We start from the raw sequence: 26,821 nt of genomic DNA, 5'->3' as shown, positions 1-26,821 counted from the left end.
ATAAAAAATTATTTTGATCATAAGTTTGTGCCGTCCCCCCGTTCCTGTGAAAAAATAAAGTTGGGGTACGCAAAAAAAAAATAGTAGGGGAGCTCTGACTGTACGTAATATATACGAAATGTATGTATGTACTGATCTGCAATCTTTAATACATTATTCATATTATTATCATATATTATAGGTACATACTATCACTGTATATTTGTATATATGATGTGTTGCATATATTTTGTATTGTACCACGGTTATCTACAGTGTAGGTACTAGACAGCCCCTATTTTTCATAAAAATTCGTACTATTTATTTTTTATGCACATTGCTATGAGACAGAGTCGTAGGGGCACAGCTCCCTTATTCTTATATACACAAATTACATATAATTAATAACATTTTTTATAGTTTCTGATAATAACGACGAGTCCGATGACCTTCCACTAGTTTTCAAAATAATATTATAATATGATATAAATCTCAAAATGTATTTTTGATTTATTTATATTTAAATAACAAAAGTCTTATTTATTTATTATTTCTTATCCGTAGCACACACTTCCAATTTCAGATTACGCTGAATTTTCTATCGGGGTTTACTGAAGAATAAGGACTGGTACCATAGAGCTAGATCAATTATAGACTGAGATGATCTACATAATCATATGATGTAAGCTAGATCGTTGACACATGCTTTATCGTATATAATATATTCACATTTCATCTAAAATCCGTGTGGATTGGACTCATGTGAGAATTATTGTAATAATAGTTATATGGCATACAAGAACGCGTTAAGGACAAAATAATAATTTAGACAATACCAGTAAGTACTATTATTATTAATTATTTAACTCGAGAAGATTCCATTGCGTTTTAGAGTGCGTATTTATGTTGATATTTTAAGTACACTTTTTCGCGGCCTCTGTGTATACGTATTATGCGACTGAGTAGAGCAAATTAATAATAGTTATACGCAGTACACAGAGTATGCCACAGAAGTCCTGTATCACCTTTAGTGTCTTATTGGTGGACTGTGGGCCTGTGGCAAATCAATATATTAATAATGTTTTTTTTTTTATAAAATAGTTGGAAAATTACAATTCAATGGAACAAGTTTAAACATTTTTTTTTTAATTTTCAAAATGGTAATTGTTATCGTTCGTTTTTAAAACTGTTCAAAAAAATGTGTTAAAATTGAGCAGAAATTGACTGCTCGATATGTGGAAACCATTGTACAATATATTATTATATGCTTGCTACTTAATATTAGTAATACTACTATAATACTTGTTTATTACAATAATAATAATATTATATAGAAGTAGTATTACTAAACTTACCAATCGGTTCACAATATTAATATATTATATGATTGACTGTTATGTACTATATTATTTCATGTATAATACGAGAGAGTGGCACGTTCGTGTTCAATGTGAATATATTTTTTTTCTTAAACCACAAGAAAGGAAAACGCCTAGATTGCGCTACCGAGTTGACCCTGACCGAATGTTGAGAGAAAAAAATGTATATACATTATAATCGCGTTGGACCGTATTATAGTGTTGCAGTTCGCATAATTATTAAATTGCTACAACTGCCCGTGATGAGACGAAATTATAATAATATACCTTAATTTCTATATATATCATAAAATGTATCATTATATATATTTAGTTTTTTTAGAGAAGTGTTTTTCATTGCATAAAAGTACACAAGTCAAATTTAAATCCATTTTGTATTGAACCGATTTAGTATAAGACGGTGTAGTCGAAGAGGCTCTTATAATTGTGTACAGTCAAGCCAGTGCGTGCGGTCGCAGGATTTGGAACCTTTATGATTTCTTCGGTTTCGGTTCTTTTAGAAAAATATTTCAGTACTTTTTTGGATAATGTCGGTTTTAGGATATAATTTTTTTTAGAGACTCAAATCGGACACTAAGAATAAAGATTTTTCTACAACTGTCGTAGATTGAATTCGTGGAATATTTAACTGAAAATTTTAGATAATTTAAAATACAACATACTTTAACATACCTACCTAATACAAATCAATACAACGTAATTAATGTGACACAATGCAATACAATATAATTTAATAAAACAAAACATATGTAGTGTAAAATTATAAAAGGAAAATTACTGATACAAGGTTATAATTATTTTACGAGATTATAATAAATTAATATTTTGATATTAATCATAGAGTATAGCCAGTATAGGATAGGATTGTTCCTTATAGGCCTACAAAACTCAAAGTATATAACGATATGCGGTGTTTAAGACGTTTAAGTATAATTTAAAATTATAGAAATAAAATTTGAATTAATGCCTAATTAAACTGTTATCATAATTGTATGGCTATATACAAATCAGTAGAAAACAATAATGACAGACTCATATTATTATTCAAATAAAAAAATACTAAATAATATGATTTTTAAAACATTTGCGTTATACATTTTAAATGTTTTCGCCATATTGTTATTATAACAATATAACAAATAACAATGCTTTATAGTTTTTTTATTTTTCATATAGTAGGTTCAACTGTTGAGTTGTGATCTAGTTTAATTTGTAGGCTTATATTCGAGATTGATAGTTTAGTTTTTGTATATTTTATGATATTTTGAGATTAATGTATTTAAATTGATATCATTGTTAATAACAGTATGTCTCACAAAGTCGATAAGTGAATAAAAACCAAATTATCTGTGTTGAAAAAAATATTTTAGTTAAATTGTATTTTTAAGTTCATATCGAAATCATTAAAATAAAATTAGATAACAAATTAGTGACTTTCAAACGATGTTTGACCATCAATGTTGGTTGACACCTGCTACTGGCAAATTTATTTTATTTGTCGATTTAAGTCATTTTACTTATAGGAAATAGATTGTTGTATATATAATACATTTCAAAACTAAGCTTGGACAGCTAGCGTATACTAACTATATATTATATGCATCATAATCATATTTTCGAAAATTTTGATTTTGATTAAGATATTGAAGGCAACCCATGTTTATAATAAGTTCAAAAAATTTGGATTTTAAGAAGAAGAATTTGTTTTGTGAATTTAAAACTTAGCTTTGAAATTGATTGAAAATGCATGCTCATCAAAAGCTAACTCCAAAAAAGTTATTTTATACTAAGAAAAGGCTTGAAAGATACCTAAATCTTAAACCTATATAGCTTCGATCCCATCACGCCACCGGTTCAACAATATCCCGCGTAATATACCGTAGCGGCATTATTTTTGTTTGTGCGTCGCAAAGAAAAATGAGAAACGAAAAATGCATCAAATATCAATATAGCATACAATTAAAATAATTAAAATATTATTATATTAATAGACTACCCAAAAGTACAAAACGAATAAATTTTCGTATTAAAATACAAAAATCATAAAACCAACGTAAAAATATAAAATCGAAATTAATTGTTGTCAAAACATTGCGATACAGAATACACACCTGCGATTACGCGTATAAGTATATACAATTTGTTTGATGGCTAGCGGACGAACACGATACGGAAATAATTACTAACCGGATGGACGAGACGAAATTATCATAGCTAAAATCCAGTTAACAGGTTTACCTATACCTACCAAAATCAATTACACACGAGCCAATTGTATTTGGCGATCGCGGATATTTTTAATGAGATTTTAGAAACTACCTTATATATTATTATACACAAGTCACGTGGTATTATGCAGCGCAAATGTCGCGGTTCGATCTTTATATATTATAATAACGTCGAAACAGAAACTACCACCATCGCGATACAATAATTCAGAGGTCACCGCAGTTATTGTAATGCAATTCAACGCGGAGTGCGGTGTCGCCGATGGCCACCGGCAAGCGGCTACAAAAATACATCACCGAACAACCGCGCAGACGCCGAGGCCGGGGGACCGGTGACGGCCAATAATGACCAGCGGCCGGCCGAGGCTATAGCACCGAACACAGTGTTGCTACCGCGACCACTGTCGGCATAGCGTGTAGTGGAGGAAAATCCGGATAGCCCAAAAGACGGAGTTCCGTTGGGGATATTGAAACACATCGCCCTCCACATTCGTCGACACACGAGCAACGGTATAATGCAGGGTTATGCAAAAGAGCGCGGTGAATTGGTAGTGTCGCTTGCGGTAAGTCACTTCGCCACAACTTCTCAATATACGATGCTGAATATACGGTCAGATGCAGCGACATTAGACGTCACCCCCGCGGCTCAGCGTCTAGTCGTGCGAAACGAAGTGGTGTACGCCGCGGCCTGCAGTGGTGCACCGCGCGTCAGAGCTATATATATATATAAATATATAGATCCGTCACCGATACGGGAGCGGACAACGACGACTGACGAGGCTCACGGTTTGCCGATGACGTCAACTTATCAGTTGCACGAGGTGATGTGTTTTGTTAAGCAAAACAATGTCAGCGCACACGAGGGAAAAACAATTTCGGATACTGCGACATCGCGACGGCCATCGGATAGAGACGCACGACAGATGGGGCACTGGGACGTATACTGAATAATAATATTATGTAGACTATCTGCGTGACCTATACAGGAGTCCACTGACTAAACGATTTAAGCACACGAATCCGGTAGGCCAAGTAAAGCCACAGCATCGCTTCCCTCGCCTTTTCATCGTCGACGGGGCCAACGCAACCTCACAGTAGACGGTCCATGATACGCCGTTCACCGCACACCAACCGTGGTATGAAGCGACAGAAGTCGTCGACGCGGTCATCACACACCCTTCATTAAACGGCAGCCGTTCGACCGTAAGTTGACGACAAGACCGGGTTGAGCACGTTTACTAAGTTCTAACGTGAAATATGTCAAAAAGTGACCGCGGGCCGTAATAATAAAAAATAAATATCGATAAAATCGTGTTTTTTTGTTCGAAAACTATTTCGGCTACACACCTGACGATGCGTGTAGAATTTCGGAGTCCAAAAATAAATCCTTCACCACGAAAACTTACATAACATTTTTTTCAAAAAAACGTGTTTTAGCGCTTTTAAGTATGAAGTATTTGGATTTTCAAAGTTTTCTTGATATAAAAAGATAGATCGACGGTCCCTAATGCATGTTACGACGTTTTTACAGTTGTTTGTGGCACCCTTCACTGTAAAAACTACGTATACTTAGTTTTTTTGGTCAAAAACGTCAAAAAGTGACCGCGGGACTAAAAAATTAATATTGTGTATTTTTGCTCGAAAAATATATATATATATATTTTTTAATACGAATGTATTGTATTTAAAGTTGTTAAATTTAGTAAGTGAAGGTTTATACAAAATAAATGGAATATTTTTTTTAGATTTAGCATTTCCGTTATTTTTTTTTTAATGTGTCAGGACCTGGTTATTATATGCCATATTGGTAATCCATCACAATTATATTATAATAATAGTAACATATTACATATGATATTTTATTGGTTAACGTTGATGTGTAAACTATATTATGTACAGTGTTTTATCTTTTCAATTCATATCATTCATAATTCATCTTTGTTACAGTTTATCATTATCTATTATTTATCAAGGATACCTTTGTGGTCAGCCTTAACTTTTTATTTTATCTTTGGTAAATGAGTGAATTTAGCTAGTGACTATTATCAAATTTAATGGTAATAAGAATCTTCTCTAATATATATATATTAGTTTTTATTTTATATTTAAATTTTAATTAATGTTATCTGATGCATCTTAAAATTGTAATATTTCACAAAGTCATAAAAAGTATCCATAAAAATTTAAGAAGTGCCTTGGTTAATATTTTGAAGTTTTAGTTTAATATTTTATAATTTAATTATGACATTTTTTTTAAAAATAGTTTCTAAATCAATCTTTTTATTTAAAACATATAGAATTTATAAAACAAATGATACTAGTAATATTTTATTTATAGAATTTAATTTACTTATTACTCTCTGCAGTTATTATTAGTCATGTAATCGATTTACTGTAATTTGTTGATCATGTACGTCATATTTTTTTACCTATTCAGATATTTTTGATCTCTAAATGGTAAAATAATTATTATAATTATTATTTATTAAAGTAATGCCCCATAATGAAAATGAAATTTTAATTTAATACTATTTATAGAAAATATAGTTAAATAATTAAAAACAATAAGTTGTCATAATGTTATTGAAAATAACATTTTAAATTAATTATTAATAGAAGAATTATTTTAGCTTTTACAATAATATGACAATTACATTTTTGATAGTATATTTTATAAACGAATAATAAATGTTATAATAACTTGACAGAATGATACACAATACAGTAGATAGAAATATGTCAAATGATGAATAAATTATGTTGTAATATTGTAATGTCCTATATTAGTAAAAAAAAAATAGAATTTTATTTATTTATTATACAATTTTTCCGTATTGCTTTGGAACGGCGTTCTATGTATACTAAAAAATTTTCGTAAGTCAATTTGTTTTATTAATGAGAGTCGAGTGCTGACGATACATGTTGTTGTCACATTCTTTGTATTCAGCAGCGGATCCAGAAAATGTTTACAGAGCGGGACACATTTTAAGTTTTGTATAAAGCTATAATATATTAAATGAATATTAAATATAAAAATAAATACTAAACATGTTTTAATACTTAATAATAATATTATATTTATAATTTATATAACTTTTTGTAAAGACATATTAATCATATATTATTAAAAACAAATCCAACTGAAAATTTTTCAGGTTAAATTTTGAAATAAAACAAAATTTTTAACAAGTTTTTTTTTGGATTGTGCCTATGCCCGATATGGTTCTATACGCCTCAATTATCGTTTGTATTTTTAAAAAATATGTGCTATTATTGTTAGTTAGTATAAATGTTAATTTGAAGGTTTCCATAAAAGTGTTTTCTATTTCATATTTTTTATTCCATAACTCTTTTCATAAACATATTTCTCCGCGAAGTACTTTAATGTGAGAGAGTAAATTTGATTCATATTTTTCAGCGGCGTCCAATATTTTTACATCAAGTCTGCAATATTCAATCTTATATTTTGAAATAATTTTTCTCGGATTAGAAATTATAAGATTGTTGTTTTTAAAAAATCAAAAATTTAATTCTGATATAAGGTAATCTAAGTAAAGTAAAAATGATTTATTCAATAATATTCAGATAGTTTATTATGGTTAATATTTACTTAGTATTGTTCTTTAATTAGGTTATTACTTAATTGTATATTGTATATTTTTATATTCAAAAATATTTTTGGTTTTTTTTTTTAAAGACAAAATATTATTTTCAAATCAATATTATTATCTATTCATAATATTTCTGGCCATCAATAATATATAAATAAAAGTAATGATGCTATTATTTAGTAATCTAACGTGTTGATATTAAAATCGCATAATAATACTACATCACTACAGAATATAATAATAAAACATAATAGCGTTCACATCATAATAATATACATTATAATATTTTATTAGTTATTCTTATGTATTAAGTATAAACCTACGCAGTTTGAACACCTTAAAGTTTTTGAAATTGTCCATCATTATGAATTTCATTCGGTTTTATAAAAGTTAATAGTATAAACCATTCTTTTATCAATAATTCGCTATCCATTAAATATTGTGTAGTTTGATCTTTCCCATCAATCAATAACTATTTATACATATTTATAGGTATATTTAAAATTAACACATTATAATAAAAATCGTATTAAATAAATGATTTTTAATAACTATATATTAAATTATATATTATTCTTCAAACGTATAATATAGTTTACAGCGTCAGAAATAAAGTTTAATGCCACTTTCGGTGTATATACAAAATAGTCGGAATAAAAACAGATTTTTAACGCCTTATAATATTTTTCCGGTTTCACAGGACATGCGCATACATAAATATAATAATAATATTATATTGATATTGCACAGTGAAAATATTTTTGACGCCAATAGACTTATGCCGTTGTAGTACTCTTACGGTTAAATTAAGGTTACACAACATAATATAGTATAATGCATCTATGTTAATATTAGCTATTAAGACATCGTATTCACTATATAATTTATCTATGGTATTCGCCTAACTAAAAAATAAGTACACAAACAAATATTAAATTCTATAAAAACATATTAATCGTAATAATAATATGTTGTATACGAGTACTATATATGTATATGTATAAAAATCATAATATTAATTACGTTATTTTTTTCGACTAAATGAGCAAACAGTTTACATAACTATATATATCTTAAGAATCTATACATAATATACTTAGGCATAATTTATTATAATATTGATTCGATTGACGACGTTTTGCACTATATATTTTGTTGAAATCCATCGCGGTATACACATTACTCGCGCCTATTATAACGTTACTAAACTATTTTACGTAATAGACTATAAAAATCGAAAAAAAAATAATGATATTCTAAAATAAAATAATAAAAAATAAAATACAGTCAATGTGTAGTGGCTTGACACGTAAATAACAACGTGCGTCAGTGTTCGTATAATATGTATCGTCTATAAATATATATATACACACACACACGCATACACACACCCACATACACGTATTGTCATACTAACATTATCGCGAAGAAAAATCGCAATGAAATATTATTAACAATGATAGGTATATTATGTAGATAGGTTTTGATCTGTACGCAGTGACAACTGCGCGTATCTTAAACGAAAATCTCTGTTATTGTGTCGACAGTTATTATGAATAGCGATACGTATAATAATATATTATACTTGTCGGTTGAAATGGCACACGATTGTGATATCATAAACTGTCGTATTACAATATCCGACCGAACGTCTCGAAAACCCAAAAGCGAACCGAAGAGGGTCGGGATAAACAAATTATCATGTCACGCTAGTAATATAATATTTGTCATATTAATATACGACAACGGATCGTACTACGGGACAATAAACGAAATTAAATTATTATTAAGTGGCTATCGAGTTTAAACGTACCTATATATATATATATATATATATATACACACATACTATGGCGAATAATAAACGTATATACACGAGGAGTACGTGTTCGTGTCCGTGTGTGTGTGCGTGTCGTAAGTATATAATGTATTTATATAAAAAAATAATTTTTGGATATATATTTACAAAAAACGATTACTATAAGTATATAAAATGCAGAGACGCGGGGCGGCTCCCTGTTCATTTCCTGGGGTTTGTGTTATAGTCCACGTACACCCTGACCACCTCGCCCGAGTACTTCCTCTGCGACGGCATAAAGTAAAAGTCCGGCTGAAGCTGATCGCCGTTCGCGGACTGCTGCTGATGTGGTGGCCCATGGTGCGCTGTCCGGTTTGGCGGCCTGTGCGTGTAGTAACCGCCGTTGTGGTGGGGCGGCTGTTGCGCGGGCCTGGGCAGCGAGTAAGTGCCCGCCGCCCTGTCCTGGTGGAGCAGTTGCTGTTGGTGTGCTGGCGGTGGCGGTGGGCGGCTGTGCATGTGACGGCCGCCGTTGGCCGCTGCCGCCGTGTTCGCGGCAGGCCTGTGCAACGACCGCGACTCGGCGTAATGGTTACCTCCGCCGCCGCCGCCGTTATGCGACACCAACTTTGTGGTCAGCGGTATGGTGGACGTATGACTCAACGAGCTGGGTGACTGTTTTTCGTCGCCGTCGTACTGATCGAAAGCGTAATTGGTGTTAGGTCCGCCGCCGCCGGACGAATAATCCTTCCAAGCAGAGTTCACACCGCCGTGGTCCTGCGCACGCGCAAAAACATAAATCATTATTGGATCATTGATCATAACAACATTTCGAAAATGTATCATTATATTGTTAATGAGTGTGTCACCGCGGGCTTTCCGATGTATAGATTATTTGTCGATTGTTATGCAATGCGACAAACAATCCGCTGGCGTAGCGCAATTTTTTTGTGGGGACCAAAATTCTAAATGCCAAAATTTAATGGTTTTTCTTTTATGTGGGGAGGGAAGTTGTATGATTGTAAAGTTTTTTGAGATAAAGATTGGAAAATAAAATTTGCTCAGTGGGTTACGTTTATAGTATATTATGGATTGCGCGACACCGTTTTCTACGAGAACGTCACTTTATCGGAAAGCCTTTAGTTTTTAGACCGACCATAGACTTCATGGCAATAATAAGCGTGAGAAGTCAACTGTTTGCACCAAAAACAACCTTTACGTCCTATATTTTTCCATACGATAGTCGATAATCGGTGATCAAAAGCTAGTATTATCATAAGTCTTCTATTATAATACTATATCATTTTCGAAAGTTGGTTTCGGCGTAAACAGAACCTCGCTTTTGGTTTACCATCGATTTATATTCTATATTATGTACACTGCACAGTAAACATAGTCATATTATAAGGTCGTAATGGTGTAATAATATAATAATATTTACAAATAACAAGATAATAAAGTGTTAAGTATTTTAATAGTAGTAATAATGGCGGTGTGAGTGTGTATAGACATATAGTAGTAATAATAAGTGGTAGTGGTAATAATAATAATAGGAGCAGTGTGCAAGCGGTTTTTTTTTAAGAAAAGAAAATTATTCTACTGCGGAAAAATGTGTTAGCCTATTTGTGTATATTGCTGGAATATTCTGCGTACTATTTTTATTTACGTTTTAACCTACATTACTATAATCGAAATTATAATAATAATATTTCAATACTACGGAAAGAAATTCAATGTTAAGTGTCAACTATTTTTTAATGACCCTAGTATAGGAATACGTATGTAATTATTATTTTTCGACGAAATCGTATAATTTTATTCCACTGATTAGTACCATATCGTTAACTTGTTAGCCGAAAAGTTTAACGATAGTGAATAATAACAATAATAATGTACTTTTGAAAAGTCGTACTATTTATACATTTAACATACAGTGAGTAGAAAAGGTAAAATACTATTATTATGTAACGATTTGTCATTGAACCAACGAAGTAGTTGGAAATGTAAAATATTAATGTGTAAAACGCAGTTAATGTCCTTTAGAAAAAAATAACTTAGGTACAAAATAAGCGATCAAAATAATATAATAGGCACGCATACGAAGTAGTTTGTAAAGAATAAAAGATCTAAAAAAGGGATAAATATTATAACCACGAAAGCATAAAAAAATGTGAAAAAACGTGAGAAAATACCAGCTGCATATTTATTATATGCGGGAGTCAAAGACAGAATTAAATTAATGGTGGGGACGAATTGAAAATCAGAAGCAAGAAAATAACATTAACAATTATTATTATAATATAATATTATTTTATCAATTACCTATATAGGTATTAGTTGAGTTATCTAAATATTATTTAAAAACATCGGCGTTTTTAAATACAATTATCACATACGGTAAAGTTAATGAAATGTATCACATTTTCAATATATCTACACTATATGCGCATACATCAATATGATAGATACCCAAGTGAATAAAGTTAGTAAGAAAAATCAAATAGGATAATAGCCATTATAATATGATCATGCGTGAAATATTAAAGGGTGATTCCTTTTATATCATAATCATTTTTTTTAACATTTCAAACGTATAGGTACTCAATTATTTTTGTTTCCATATTAAATAGATACTTAAATTGGCACATGACCAGATTTAATATTACATAATACGTGAAAATGAAAAAAGTTTTATGTAACCTCTTATTATTATATAATCGTGTTGTTTAAAATTAATTAAAATCATTAAAATATTCACGTTTAATTATCCAACAAAGTTAATATTAAAAAATAAAAATTAATCAAAAAAATAAATTGGTTAGTTCCTGTATTACTTAAAACCTATATTATTATCAAATAGTCGATAGTCAATAATTACTAATCTTAATAAACGTATCATTGATTATATCAATTTTTCCATTCTTCAGAATATATATCTTTGAGTCAATAATAACGTTCAAAATCGAAATCGTTTAAATAATTTTATTTGTACATAGAATCTTTGCATATATAGGTAAAAAATATAAAATAATTGAATCCTACTTTGTTTGCGAAAGCGTAATATTGTGAAAAACCGATAAAAATATGCAGTCTTCGAGATTTATAAGTTATAATATATAATAAGGATATCACGCAAAAAGAAAACAGAGACAGAGACAAAGAAGAAGTATTGATCAGACTCACCGGGTAATATACTTATACTATATGTGTTATGTATGTTTTTATTGATGATTTTTTTTTTTTTTTTTTGATTTTGCGATATATTTTATAAATTTTGATTTTGTTTAGTAACGATGTGTCACGTGTTCCGCTCGAATAGGCGCCCAATGACCGGTGGTGTACATGTAAGGGTCGACAGGCGGCCGATACCCGGCCTGAGCTCCAGTCGGGACCGAATAAACCAGCTATACAATAGTTACAAGATTACTGCAAGCTCGCCAAATATAGACGAATAAAAAAATATTAAGCCTAATCAAGTTATTATTATACGAGGAAGCTAACAATAAAATAAAAGCTCTACGAAAGCCGTTAATATGGATGTACTACATAGTATATTTAAAAATGATGATGATCTAAAATGTATGATAATAATATATTGTTGTGAATACAAATGTGTATCAACGACAGTAACAATTACCTTGTGGTTTGGTCTGGGTCTTCGAGCTGTCTTGTAGATGGTGCATCCAGCTTGAACGATGGCGATAAATACCAAAGCGGAAATGCATCCTATAACGATCCATAATTTTGTCGTGGACAATAATATACTGTCATTGACGTTTTCCTCTAATGGAATAGTACTGGACACTGTAAATCATAACATAAAATAATATTATAGTCGAATGTACAACATAGCGAGCAGAAAGAGCAGAAGTAAGTATAACTGATTTCTCGTTATATAAGATTTTCAAACTTCGTTTTGTAATGATTTTGTTTCAATCAAATCAATTATTTAACTAATGAAATATACACATATTATATCACTTACGTGGTGCTGCTTCAAAAACAAAGTATTTAGGATCCAATGATAGAGCGCCAACGTGACCGCTGTTTACGGTACTCCTTAAAACGCGCTCCAATTGTTCGGCACCCTCGTCAGTGCCCAATGCACGGCCACGCGAACCACCACCACTCTCGTCTAACTCGACACTCATTTTGGCAACGACATTGTCGTTATCTCTGTAGTAAAAATAAACAACATTGTAATCACTAAATTAAATAAGATATAACGCAAAGCAGAGTAGCTGTGTAATTAGTGAATTCGAATACAGTAGATGAAAAAAATTATACTATACGTAGCGCTTGAAGATAGTGGCAGAGCGAAATATTTTTATGAATGGGACAGCAGTATGTTCGTATGACCCACCCACCAATTTTTATTAAAATAACACATTTGAAGCTTCGTCGCAAAACATCTCTAGGTCTAAGCACAATTTATATTTTGGAAATGGTAAGATATTTATTTATAAGAAAAAAATGAGATGGGCGTAATATTTTATTAGTATTACATAAATATATAAATAAAAATAATTGAGTGCTCATAAAATGGTAGAAGTACAATAAGTACACCCAATTTATAGATGGGATACTTGAGTACTTGGCCCAAAAATTGGGCATCATGCTGCCACTGCTTAAAAAACGCTCGCGGTATAATTGAAATATGATCAAAATATTAGTATAAACATTAAACATATATTATAGGTACGTACTGAGAAAACTCATCTACACTAATCTTGTAGAACTCGGGTAATTTAGTTAAGGTCTTCTTGAAACCACTGGTGACCGTGTTTGCTAGGGCATCAAAATCGGGACTTCCAGCCGGGGGCACAACAAAATTTTCACCCAATTTCACCAACTTAATGGCAACGTTGTATGCCGCTTTCGGCGCGGTTGTAGTGGTGGCTAATTCCCAATCTTCTTCTGTAAACAAGTAAAAATCACGCCCAAGTTAAAAAAAAAATAAACTGTGTAAACGTTGCAATATTTAGAATCCTTACCGGCACCACAGGATCTTATGCACACTCTGTCGTTGGAAAACATTGGTAAGGCTTCGTGTTTTTTGATTTTTTTATTCACCGGGTTGTAACCACCTCCTTTGACGATGAACGTTAAATACAAACACTTGTCATCCGCAAACATCATATCCTATTATTTCAAAGCAACGGTAAAGCTACGATACGTTTACATTTTATGTTAATGAGAATATGTTGTATAAACACTATAGAGCTCTGTATTTAATACATTTATTCTATAATAATATGTATTTTGCTATTTTGTAGAAGGAATAATTAATAGTTCAATCAAAATTCATTATAATATATTATATGAGTACCTAAATTAAATTTTATTGTTTTTTTTTTTTTAATATTTTAATAGTTTATAGATATCAGTGAGATTGACAAAATTATATTATTTATTCATAATATATTTTATAATGTTTAAATAAAAGATTATCATACTAGTATTCTAAAAATTAAATTAAACATTTATTTTAAATTTGGGAGTTTTTAAGATTTTTTAAGATTATTTTGCAAATTTTTAGTACAAAAGTGTATATTTATTAGTGCATTAAATTTACAGACCTAACTTCTCAGTATATTTAACCTTATTAACTTTTAAATCAATAATAATAATTACCTTGGTATCACCGGTCGATCGTTTCCTCATAAAACTCAACGTTGTCAATCCCTCGGCGGTGTTACCGGTTATATTGCTTAAGTCTTGTGAAGCATCCAACAGTGGAGCCGTATACCCGTTAATCCACGTGTCCATAAGGAATGGCCTTCCTGCTTTATCCACCCATCCAATTATGGCATCTGTTTGACTCTAACCAGTCATAAAAACAGAGTTACAAACGAAAATTCAAACGATTTTTCGAAAATTCAGCGTATATTTTCAAAACCAATTATTAAAAATATTTAAATTTTAAATTCTTTTCGCCAAATGGGCAAAGTTTCTCTTTGCAATTAGCATTTGTCTATTGTTTCGTGTTTTTTGTACAACATTTAATATATAAGGTCTTAACACTTAACAAATAGGTACAATATAAAAGCAATTTTTTAATCTTTACTTATGGAATTATAAAATAGTTGATGGTTTTGAAAGCATAATTTATCTAGCGTCTAGTTATATTTCTTATTATATCGACTAGTTGCTTGAATAAACTTCTAAATTCAAAATTTTCGTCGATATTTGCAATATTGTTGTTACATATATTATCTATGTATATATTATATTAATCTTACCATTTTGTGGTCGTCCGAAAATCCGATACCGGTCCAAGTACTTGTGTGGGTGGTGGTAATCGTAAATCGCATGTAATCAGTTTTCGACGAATAAGTCCATACCACGTGGTACTCGCATTGGCCAGCAGTCACATTACAGCCTTTTGGGGTCGCCCATTGACCGTAACAGTTACTGGGCGCCGGCGTAGAAACTTGCTGGACTGACGGTTTGTTACGACTAGTTAATGAATCGTCGGAAGTTTTTTCCGACTCTTGATCGTCGATCGATGACGTCTGTTTTCCGGGTTCATCTGCGATAATAAAGTGCGTGAAAGTCATATTATTACATACTACAAAGACAAACGGTGTGAAACATGAAAGAAAAGTTTTTTTTTATTTTTCGAACATTATCGTTTTAAAATCAAATAAAAATAATTTAGGTTTATACACAATATACAAAAGTATACTCGATTAATACGGTGTTTGAGTTTAAAATGAGTATTTAATACTAGACATTATGGGCGACGTCGGTGACTGCGCATAAAATATAATGTTCTAGTAAATTTGTACACTGTGTCACTTGTATTTACCGAAAGCCGTGAAAAATAGGCGGCGATCGCATCAGTAAACAAATTTTAGATAAAATATTATATTCATATTATATATTTATACAATACGATGATTCACAAGTTGTGAACTACACTGAACTCGAATGTCCTAATAAAAGAGAAAATAGAATTATAATTATATTATATCTATGAGCGTTCAAGACTCAAGAGCATATATATAGTTAACAGATCAGTAATGCCAGAATAGAACTTTTGTAAATTAATAAAATAATTATGATAGCGAAAATAATGAATAAAATAATGTGTAATATTATAAATAAATAATATTTACTTTAGCATAATATAATTATAATATAATTTATATGTGAATTTTTTTTTTTTTTACAATATATTCATTCAGTATTTTTATTTTTGTAATTTAATTTTTATTTTGGTAATAATTGATTGTATGCTGATAATACATAGAAGCTTTTTATTGCTTAAAATATTCGTTGGCAAAATTAATTTATACGATATTTTAGTACTAATATAGTTTGAACAAGATTCAATCTGCGTCTAGAAATCTTTCATAATGGTTCATTTTAACACGAAATTATCTTTGGATAAATAGACCATAAGTTGATGAGCAATTTTCGAGGTCACTAATATTTAATTAGGTTACTCTAAAGTTCCAATTTTAAATTTGTTTAGTAACGATTGCATCAATAATGTTGTGTTAACTATTTTTTAATAACTCTATAAACAAAATCATGTAATAATTACCGAAAAAGTTAATAGAAATCACTCCACGCTGGGATCCATGGCCATGATATTTAAGTTCATCTTGCTTGTAAAAATCTTTTACAAAAGCAACATCTTTCTCTAGCCCAGATTTTGGTGAATGCTGATAGTTTTTCTGTTCTTGACCCTTAGCCCAAATCACGTGCATAACTTCATCTACGATAGAGTGATCGGTAGGTTCGGTGGCTATAAAAATACAATAATTTATTAAATCGTATATGCAGTAGATTGATGCATATTTACAAATTTATAAACATTTTAATTTACCTTTAAGTTTCTTTCTAAAAGCAATAGTTGTGACTCCATCTTTTTCGAACCCAACAGCAGCGATTAAATCATTCTTTCCGCCCCAATAGCTGTCCACACGTGGCGTTGATCTAATAAAAAATTTAATAATATTTTGGCTGCAGGAAAAATTTAGAAATAATTCAATTAACCTGTCTCTTGTGTAATAGTCCCATACTCTGCTGGATGATCCTCGAGCACTCCCGATCACTAAATCTGTACAATCCATCCCGTTGAAATCTTTCGGTGTGTATGTATTGAGTTTTAGTTCTAAAATATTATCAATCATAATTAATATTATAATACAACAGTTAAAATTGTTGTTATTATTTAACATAGTTGGTACATATACTTTAAATTAATAATTACAATTTAATTTCATAAAGTGAATTCATAATTCATAAAACAATATAAATAAGTACCTACGTTGACATATTTACAATATGTCATTACAACATGTGGTGCTATTAAAAAATAATCGTTAACTAAATTTTGTTAAATAAATATTTACCTTTTTTTGCTGGAGCTTCATGTTGATGTTCATGATTATGGTCGTGAGTATGATGGTGATGATCGTGGTTGTGATCGTGTTCATGTGAAGAGTGATCGTGGTTGTGGTCATGTTCATGTGAAGAGTGATCGTGATGATTATGGCCTTCCTGAACTTTCAGCCTTGGTTCTGGTTCTGATTCTGGTTGAGGTTCTAATCGATTTGTTATTTATTATAATATTTTGTAAAAATATATTAATATTCCAAGATTTTATAGACAACTTACCATTTGGTGTTGAAGCCGATCTAGTATTTCGTAATTGAGCAAATACTATAAGAAAATATAACAATATAGTTTATATAATTTTTAATTGAAATGTATTAATAATATTGTTAATTCTTGGTATGAAATAAAATAACCAATAATATTATAAAAATAAAATAATATTCAATCTATAATCAAAATAGCTAGTATTATTGTTATAATACGAGGCTAATAACAAAAATTCTTTTTCATTTTGCATGCTAATTAATATTTTCTCTGTTACACGTAAAAAAATAAACCATACATGTTTTTATGGGTGTTTACGGTTTACGTCCAAGATAGGCTTTCTGGTGTTCAAAATTAATCAGTAAAATGTAATCGTATAATAATAAATTATTAATATTATTAATAATAATAAAAAATTATCAACGAAGTTGGTACGGTAACTAATTATATTATGCGTCGTATGCTAGGAAGTAGAGACATAATCTCAGTATTGTAATTCCAAATTTATCAGAAAAAAGTTGTAGTTACTTTATCTAAAAACATACCATTATTATAAAAGGTCGATTGTAATATTAATGATTGGAAATTCTGTTTTAATATAATTTTAAAAACAATTAAGTTACCTGGTCTTCCATTAGATCTTAAAGGTGCAGTAGCAGTTGATGCTGCAGCTTCCGGTTCATCGGTAGGCTTTGGTTTTTGAAGACGACCTCTGGTTCGGAAAAATGATGGTTTAGGCCGAGTGGAACTAGCAATGGTTGTTGTTGATAAAGTAGTAGGTTCTGGTGAAGGTTCTGCGGTTGTTTCGGGCTCCGGTTCTGGTTCAGGTTTGCTACTTGATTTCGGTCCTGGTGTTGATTTTGGTTCTGGTTCACTTTTTGGTTCTGGTTCACTCTTTGGCTCTGGTTCGCTTTTTGGCTCTGGTTCAGTTTTAGGTTCAGGTTCAGTTTTAGGTTCCGGTTCGCTTTTTGGTTCTGGCTCACTCTTCGGTTCCGGTTCACTCTTCGGTTCCGGTTCACTCTTCGGTTCCGGTTCACTCTTCGGTTCCGGTTCACTCTTCGGTTCCGGTTCACTCTTTGGTTCAGGTACACTCTTTGGCTCTGGTTCACTTTTCGGTTCATGTTCACTTTTGGGTTCAGGTTCACTTTTGGGTTCGGGCTCGCTTTTTGGTTCTGGCTCGCTTTTTGGTTCTGGTTCAGGTTCGGGTTTGGGTATTGCTGCTACGGCTTTTGCACCCGGCAAGTCTGCTAGTGCTGGGAAATTCTTACACTCAGCAGTCAAATCTTTCGGTCGCCAACCTAGCCCTAAGTAACTGGTACTGTTTGCTCTTAATACAACTTCTATTTCGCCTTCTTCTTTGAATATTTTCCAATATAAATGGAAATCATTTGAAAGTTCTCTGAATCTGTGATTGCTTAAATCAATTTCATTAGATTTCAAAGATGACCCTGAAAAATAGTAATAAATATTATAGATCATTTTAAATTTTTTACATTTTTATTTCTGATACTGTAGCGCATAATTGATTACTTAATATATTTTGTATTTTCCTACTAAATTACATATTATATTATATTAATGCTATAACATAATTGATAGATTTTAAGTAACTATATTTCATCCTACCTTTCAGAGTTAGAGTACATACAATGGACTTAATTTACACACATTATATAAATATAATGATATATTTTGAAGGTTGAGTAATGTCTTATATCAGTTATATCTTTCACGTCAGTGTCAAAATTCAAAATCATAACATTTGCGTTATTTAAAACCTTATAATAACTGTGAAATTATTAACACTCTCTTATTATATACATGACACATAGAAACCATGTACCATTTAGAAAATAAAGTAAATTTATATTATAGTTCATTTGTAATTTTTAAACATTTTTCTTACGTTTAGTGCACGCTGGTCCAAACCATCCAGGCTCACAATAACATTGTTTCCTAGGAGCAGACGTTGCGTGGACATCTATACACCTGCCTTGATCGCCACAATCGCCATCTTCAACGCATTCATCTTTGTATTGACATCTAGGACCGTAATACAATTTGTCACATCGGCACTTCGATAATAAGTAACGGCCTTTGCCACTGCAGTCTTCTCGGTAATTTTTTTCTAAAAACAAAAGCAATTTAAATAACACGCCAATTCCAGAAAATAGTTTATCACTAATTATACAAATATTTCCATTTAAAAATTGTTTGAATTCGTGAAAAAAATAGGTATTAGCTATTATTTACAAAATACAAAAAGATCATAGTATTTTCTATATTTTCATTAAAAATTTAAATACGTATTTAAGTATTTTTTTTAATGTAATTTAAATCGTGGGTATTAGAAGTGTAGTGTAACAGTAGTAATGTAATGGCGAACTGGTACCTCTAACCTAATATAGACTAAATTTAATTTATATTGTAGAATCTCGATAAGTTGAAATTTAAAGAAAATATGCAAGTAGGTACTTTATGATTCGTGATAAATATTTGATCAAACAGATGCGAGATTCGTTGATTATTACGGCATTATGTGTATAAGGTATACCCTTAAATTACGGGTAATAATAGTCATTATATGACAAATATAAGTGAACAATAATTACTATTTTTTATATCGACATCAGCGCATGACCAAAACCTGTAGCTATTGCCCCATTCTAATGCTTCTCTGAGTAACCTAATGGTACAATCTTCACAAACGAAATCTCCCGGCAACTGAACAGCGTACGACTGAGCTCTGGAAAAAATTAACCAACAACAAAAATTAACGAGGATCGTCTTCACAACGTGATAATATTAAATTATTATTATTATTTATACTGAAAGTAATACAATAGATTATTGTTGTTGGTGTATTATTGCAAAATAATTATCGAGTACTTAAAAAAACAAAATGTGATGTAACGATTTTACAGTCATAGTCCATAGACTTTCTCTAGTCGAGTAAAATAATAACATCTACAATAACATTATTTAGGTACAATACTATCGATTTACATAATAAATAAAAAATATTAATTAATTCATTATTAAAATTACGGTTCTTTTAATTTAGATTTCAAAAGTTATGTAAAATATATTGTAAGAAGTTATATTATATGAACCCATTATATATAGGTAATAATTATTTAAAGGTACATATAAAATATATAATATTATTCTGAATGCGAGAAATTAAAAATCCAATTTGAAAGTGTATAGGTAGTAGGTACCTACTGCTATAATTTATTATATACGATGTACTTATCTGATTCGAGTTAACGATTTATATAGAAACTAAGTCATTGAAATTAAACAAACCTCTGTTTGATAAAAAAAATATGATAGAATTGATTGACTTATGTGTATATTACAACTTTAAAAAAATAAGTTTTTACAATATATTAACCACAAATAATTTAATGAAAACTGTGATAACTATACAGCGAACCAATAATTTCTAGATTAGTTTATAGTAAATATATGTATACACTATATAAAATTACAAGTACAAAATAAGAATAGAAAACAATAAAATAGTATGAAAAACAAATAACTTTAACCAAGTTTAGAAAAACAAAATAAGTAGATAAGCAGGTAGTTATTATAAGCATTAGTATATAAATAATTTAAATAATTATTAATTTTTAAATAAAAATAAAATTATTACTACTTTATTTAAATTTTTATATTATATCATAAGATGCGTGTTACGTAATTCTACTATAAGGAATACTATTTTACAGTGAATCAGTGAATCGGAAGTTTATAATTAATTAGTTAATATAATATACTAATAACTTAAATATTTTTTCGAAAACGTAAGATAATTTTTATGTACCTATCTAGTATCTATGTACCATCACGAATAAAATATTAACCCCAATGGTATAAGATCGGCACGGTTAAAGAATTAGCAAAAATTAGCAAACATCACAGTCGCTAATTCGCGAATGTCTTATAAAGAGAGAGAATGTCCTATAAATTATTTGAACCTTCTAAGGATGTGGAGGGGTGTGGAATATGAAAACGTTAACCCTCATTAATATTGAAGACCATAATTATTATATTAAATTATTATTTATTAGATATTTAGATACGGAAATAATATGATCAGAAAATACTTTTTTCTAACATGGACATTGGTTTGCTTTCGTTCATCAAATCTTATGTCTTGCCATATAATTGATATAATATTAAACGTTATATGATTACCAATATATAAGTATTGATAATTTAATAATAATAGATTAATCAATTCATAAAATAAAAGTAGATCTGTAGAACTGTTGCTATACTGGATAGACGGGTAATTGCACATACAATATTATTATACCTATGGTTTGAAAATATGTTTCATTTACTATTATGGTTTATATCTAGATTTAAAATGTATAATTAAGTATGAGAAAGTATCAGAAATTCATATTTTAATTTCAAATAAGTGAAATATATACCTACATAAGGTATGATACGTATATACTATCATATCAGTTACCTACCTATACCTATAATAATAAGATTGTAATTAATTTTCAAAATATTCACTACTTGTAACGAAACGGATATTGTTAAAACAAACATTGTTTAAGAATAGAAATTTCTACATTTGAGTATTTTACAAGTAGTAAATTTTAGATAACTTATATTACGTTGAAAACAAAATTAAAATATACAATTATGCAAACTGTCAAGTTAGGTATGTAACATATTTTTTACAGAAATACAAAGGAAAATGTTTGCTAAAAACATGACTCATTGCCGTAATTGTCTATTAGTGTGTTTTGTCCTTATCATTCCATAAAAACACATAGTGATGCTTAAATATTTATCATTAATATTTGTTCATAATATTTTTATGATTAGAAATAAAAATTAAGAATTGGTCTAGATATTTATATAGGTATTTATATCACGCAGAAGCGGATTAATAAGTGAGATATATTATACACTTAATATTTATTTTGTACTTTTTATATTGAAAACTATTACATTTTAAAATAAACTAAAGAAAAATATTAATAATACGGCAAACCATATATTATATTATTATTTTCTGGAAATAGTATAATATAGTAGTACTATCTACAGATATAGACACTATCATGTCGTTACCTGATTGTGTTTTTGACTTTTGTCTGTTTTTAGAATATTTAGATTGTATTGCTTATTTTTTTTCTTCGGAAGAATAATTATTATTATGTCAATATTTTCATCGTTTACATAATAATTATATTATTTTAAGCATTTTATCAACATTAATTAAACCAAATATATATAATATATATAAATGAGCATATAAGTTTTAATATTTGAATATAAATATTTTATTAATAAATAAAAACTATTTAGGTATCAATTCTAATGTTTGAAATAAAAAAGCACCTTAGTGGAGCACAAAGAAAAAAAAGGTCGAAATACAAACAATTTTGCATAATTAAAGCTTCCAAAATTCACGTTATTTTTTATATTGTTTTTATTTATTAATATAAAATACTCTCTGTTCTCGGCGGCGTTACTATTAAATTGAAAAAGGTATTAATAATATCAATAAATAAATAAATTTCAAGTAATTTTAAAATTACAGAATATTTTTCTATTACTTGAATTGTTTATTTAGTAGAAACAAATGTACCTTTTTATACCCATTTTTATGTTGTTAATATTCATATTTATACAAATTTTAACTTTTTATTAATTAATTTTTTTTTTTTTTTGAATAGTAATATAGATATAGTATTATATAAAAATATACTAATTTTTTTTTAATTCTCAGTTCTGGGTTATTAATTATTATACCCATAAGTAATATTTTACGTAATAATTAACTATTAAGTGTTCATAATATTAAATTATACTATTTAAAAACATGTTTAATCTTAGTATACCTATTATTTTAATTTAATAATGGTAATTGATAATTGCATTGATTAATTTTATATAACAATAATTAATATATAAAGTTAATCAATGGCGATGTTCCTAATATTATTTCTTAGTTGACAGTGAGCATTATTGTATTTTATTTTTATTTATGGGACTCACAATTAAGTATCATCCCTTAGAGGACTTCATTTGGGCTTGGTTACATGATCCTAACCTTGTTTTTGGTTACCATTTTAGTTTAATTAAATAGAAATTATAATTAATTTTTTTGTCTTTTAATAATTTAATACCTAGCTGTTAAGACTAGATACTAACCAACTGAAAATCGTTTATTTTATTTATTGATTTCTTTATTCAGATAAATATTTCTGAGTGTAAATTAATTAAAACAAAAGAAATCGTTTAAATGGAATTGTAGAAAATGGCGATGAATTATAAATTACATTTGTCATGCCATACAATTTACCATGAAAATTCATCATGTAGTATAGCCGAGATTATTGTAATGGAGGCATCAAGTATTTATTTAATCAAATTGATTAAAATTGATTTTCTGTTTTTTGATTTTCGTACAAATGGCAATAAAAAAAAATAATATAGCAATCATCCTTAATAAATTTGATATTATTATTATGTTATTTTAAGTAAATATTTAATTAGGTATATGTTGATAAAAATCAAAATATATCAAGTAATAAACAGAAATGAAAATTTTAAATTTTTCCATCAAAGATCAGTATTTTTTTCACAAGTCTATATTATCATATAATTGTATTGTATTATATTGTAATATAAAGGAGTAATAAAAATACATTATTTTCTAGGCTATGTGACGAGTTTTGTTCATCACTAACAATTTGTATACACGAGATTATTATATACGAAGGCCTATTGTACACTTATTATATCAAACTTGATCATATTGTTATCCGTATTTAAATCATAGAAGTTTATTTAACTATACATAGATTTTCTTATTGTCACACAATCTGCAAGGATAACAAGGTAAGTACCCACCACGACTAATGATTTCATTATGCCTTTTAAAAGACGAGTATTTATGGATTTTTATTAATAACTTAAACGTCAAACTAATTAAAACATACATATTGCATTATATATAGTTTATAAATACTAAAGTATACTATAGTATAAAGATATGTATATATCAACGAATAATGATCAATGACCATGAAAAAATAATTCTAAAATAATAGGTATTTTTTTTTTTGTTACCATTTAAATTTTCAAGTAGGTGTATGCATATTATTTTATTTTGCTAAATGCTATTTATAGTTTAAATAAATGTATATATCCACGTTATAAATTTTTATGTACAAAAATACTGCGATAGGTACATTTAACACGAAAGAAACAATAACATAATTATTATTTTTGTGTTTAAAAACCGTTAATGGAATTTATTATATGAATAGGTATATTTACTACAATTTTAATAATTTCTATTAAAACATATTTCAACATAGTTTCTTTCTGGGATACCACGAATTATTTCACCACAGAAACGTCAACGACTATAATAATTTATTTGGCATAATTATTTCTAAACGCAATTCACTTCCTATAACGGCCGTTACATAGTAGAATTAACATTGCTTCAGAGACTTATTGGAATAAAATGCCGTGATACGAATAAAATATAATAATAGTTAACATTTTATAATTGTATTAAAATACATTTTTTTAATTTTACACTATTATAAAATATTATAAAACAAACAATCAAATAAATTGGTTCATACTACAAAATCTTTATTGTATAGACAGTATAGAAATAATAGGTTTCATATTTTTATTATTGTAACTTAAGTATACTTGATTAAAAAAAAAAAAAAACTGTTTATTATTTTTTGTTCATGACGACACATGAAAATAACTATTGTGGCGTGAGTCCACTCTCTAATGTGGTAATGAAATAAATAGACAATTATGTAATTAATAAAAAAAAAAATACGACAACTACTACTCGTCTATCCAATAGAATGTGGTTTATTTGGTTTTAGAAATTATAATTCGATTTCGTGATATTAAGCTGAGCTTAAAAAATCGTATTATCGTATTAAAATATTTTTCTTAAAATGATAAAATTGAACATTGCGATTGACGTTAAAAAGCAACTTTTAATAAAATAGAATTTTTCGAAAATATAAATACTTATACATCATATTCATTGATGAGATATTATAGCTTATAGGAAGTTTTCTGTATACTTCCTGGACATATACTCCTATCATCGCACGGGTTAATTTTATAACAGTCGTTTTGAAACGCGAAAGTAGCTAGTGTGTTCGTTTTATATATTCCCATAGTCATGCATTACGACCAAGTCGCGTTAAGGTTATTATTTAATATTATCATTGCGTAGATTTTGCCTTGACATCTTTAACTCGGTCCGAAATCGTGAACAGTGGGAACGGCCGTCGTTAAAGTACACGCTTATATTATTGACCGCCACCGAGGAGCACTGTTCATAAGCAGGAGTTTAGCTCTCCTTCTCTGCTTGTACGTAGTTATCCCACCAAAAATTGAATTCATAAACGTTAAACTCGACATATTATTATGATAGGAGAGTAGGTATAATCAAAGAAAGCACATTTTATTATATATGTGTATATAAAAAAAAATATTCGCCCCGCGTGTCCCTCTGCCTCTCAGTTCGCTCAGCCAAGTTTCATTCTTATGTCAATCAATAATAAAATTGGTTGACATGATAATGTAACGCGTACCTACGTGTATTTTGTTTTTTTTTTCAATAGCCGAGGCGTAAATATGTATCTACAACGAGATTAAAATAAAACTACAGTGACTCGGTAAGAAAAATAACGAATTTGTTTCTCTTTGTGTTTTGTGTATGATATAAGTCTAACCAATCGTCTATAAGTGTTATCATAACTAAATATCAAAAATACAATAAACGTAAAATATTATGATAGGTAATTACTACATAACATAGAAATCAAATCAAAATACATTCACTACAATAGTTATTTATTATGCATGTAATATTGAAATATTATTATTTACAATAAAATGAAATAGGTACTTATAATACATATAATACATATATAACTAATATATCAATACATAATTGTATTTAAAAACTGTATTCATATCGAAAATACCTTTTTACCTCACAGAATTCTGATCTAAGTTTGTTTAGACTGCAGTTATTAGTTATTATATTTAATTATACATAACCACTGGTGTTAAATATATTTATTAAAGTATACAAAGAAGCACAATAAATTAATGCGGAATTTAGATTTTCGATAAAACCAATATAATTCAAATCACTTGTTTGTTATACACTCAATACTT

The 26,821-nt window shown here is 29.0% G+C and overlaps 1 protein-coding gene across 2 annotated transcripts in view; it reads right to left on the bottom strand.

The window, feature by feature from the left end:
- Positions 1–7,721: 7,721 nt before the first annotated feature.
- Positions 7,722–26,821, bottom strand: part of LOC132923220 (uncharacterized) — a 42,661-nt gene continuing 23,561 nt past the window's right edge. The window contains exons 5-20 of one of the 2 annotated variants that reach the window (XR_009661131.1): positions 20,221–20,354; positions 19,515–19,736; positions 18,232–19,056; positions 17,624–17,668; positions 17,359–17,550; positions 17,000–17,117; positions 16,830–16,939; positions 16,545–16,748; positions 15,235–15,524; positions 14,627–14,815; positions 13,987–14,134; positions 13,699–13,909; positions 12,978–13,168; positions 12,630–12,796; positions 12,176–12,396; positions 9,628–9,769 (exon numbers count right to left, since the gene is read on the bottom strand). Coding sequence is in view for 1 of the 2 variants with exons in the window: in XM_060987077.1 (XP_060843060.1) it covers positions 9,218–9,769; positions 12,630–12,796; positions 12,978–13,168; positions 13,699–13,909; positions 13,987–14,134; positions 14,627–14,815; positions 15,235–15,524; positions 16,545–16,748; positions 16,830–16,939; positions 17,000–17,117; positions 17,359–17,550; positions 17,624–17,668; positions 18,232–19,056; positions 19,515–19,736; positions 20,221–20,354 (3,598 nt within the window). In the remaining variant the exon portion in view is untranslated. Of the gene's footprint in view, positions 9,770–12,175; positions 12,397–12,629; positions 12,797–12,977; positions 13,169–13,698; positions 13,910–13,986; positions 14,135–14,626; positions 14,816–15,234; positions 15,525–16,544; positions 16,749–16,829; positions 16,940–16,999; positions 17,118–17,358; positions 17,551–17,623; positions 17,669–18,231; positions 19,057–19,514; positions 19,737–20,220; positions 20,355–26,821 lie in introns of both variants that reach the window. The other variant, XM_060987077.1, reaches the window with a different exon arrangement.

This window comes from Rhopalosiphum padi, chromosome 2 (genome assembly GCF_020882245.1).
Source record: "Rhopalosiphum padi isolate XX-2018 chromosome 2, ASM2088224v1, whole genome shotgun sequence".
NCBI classification, from domain to species: domain Eukaryota; kingdom Metazoa; phylum Arthropoda; class Insecta; order Hemiptera; family Aphididae; genus Rhopalosiphum; species Rhopalosiphum padi.
This window is presented reverse-complemented; position numbering and strand designations above follow the sequence as displayed.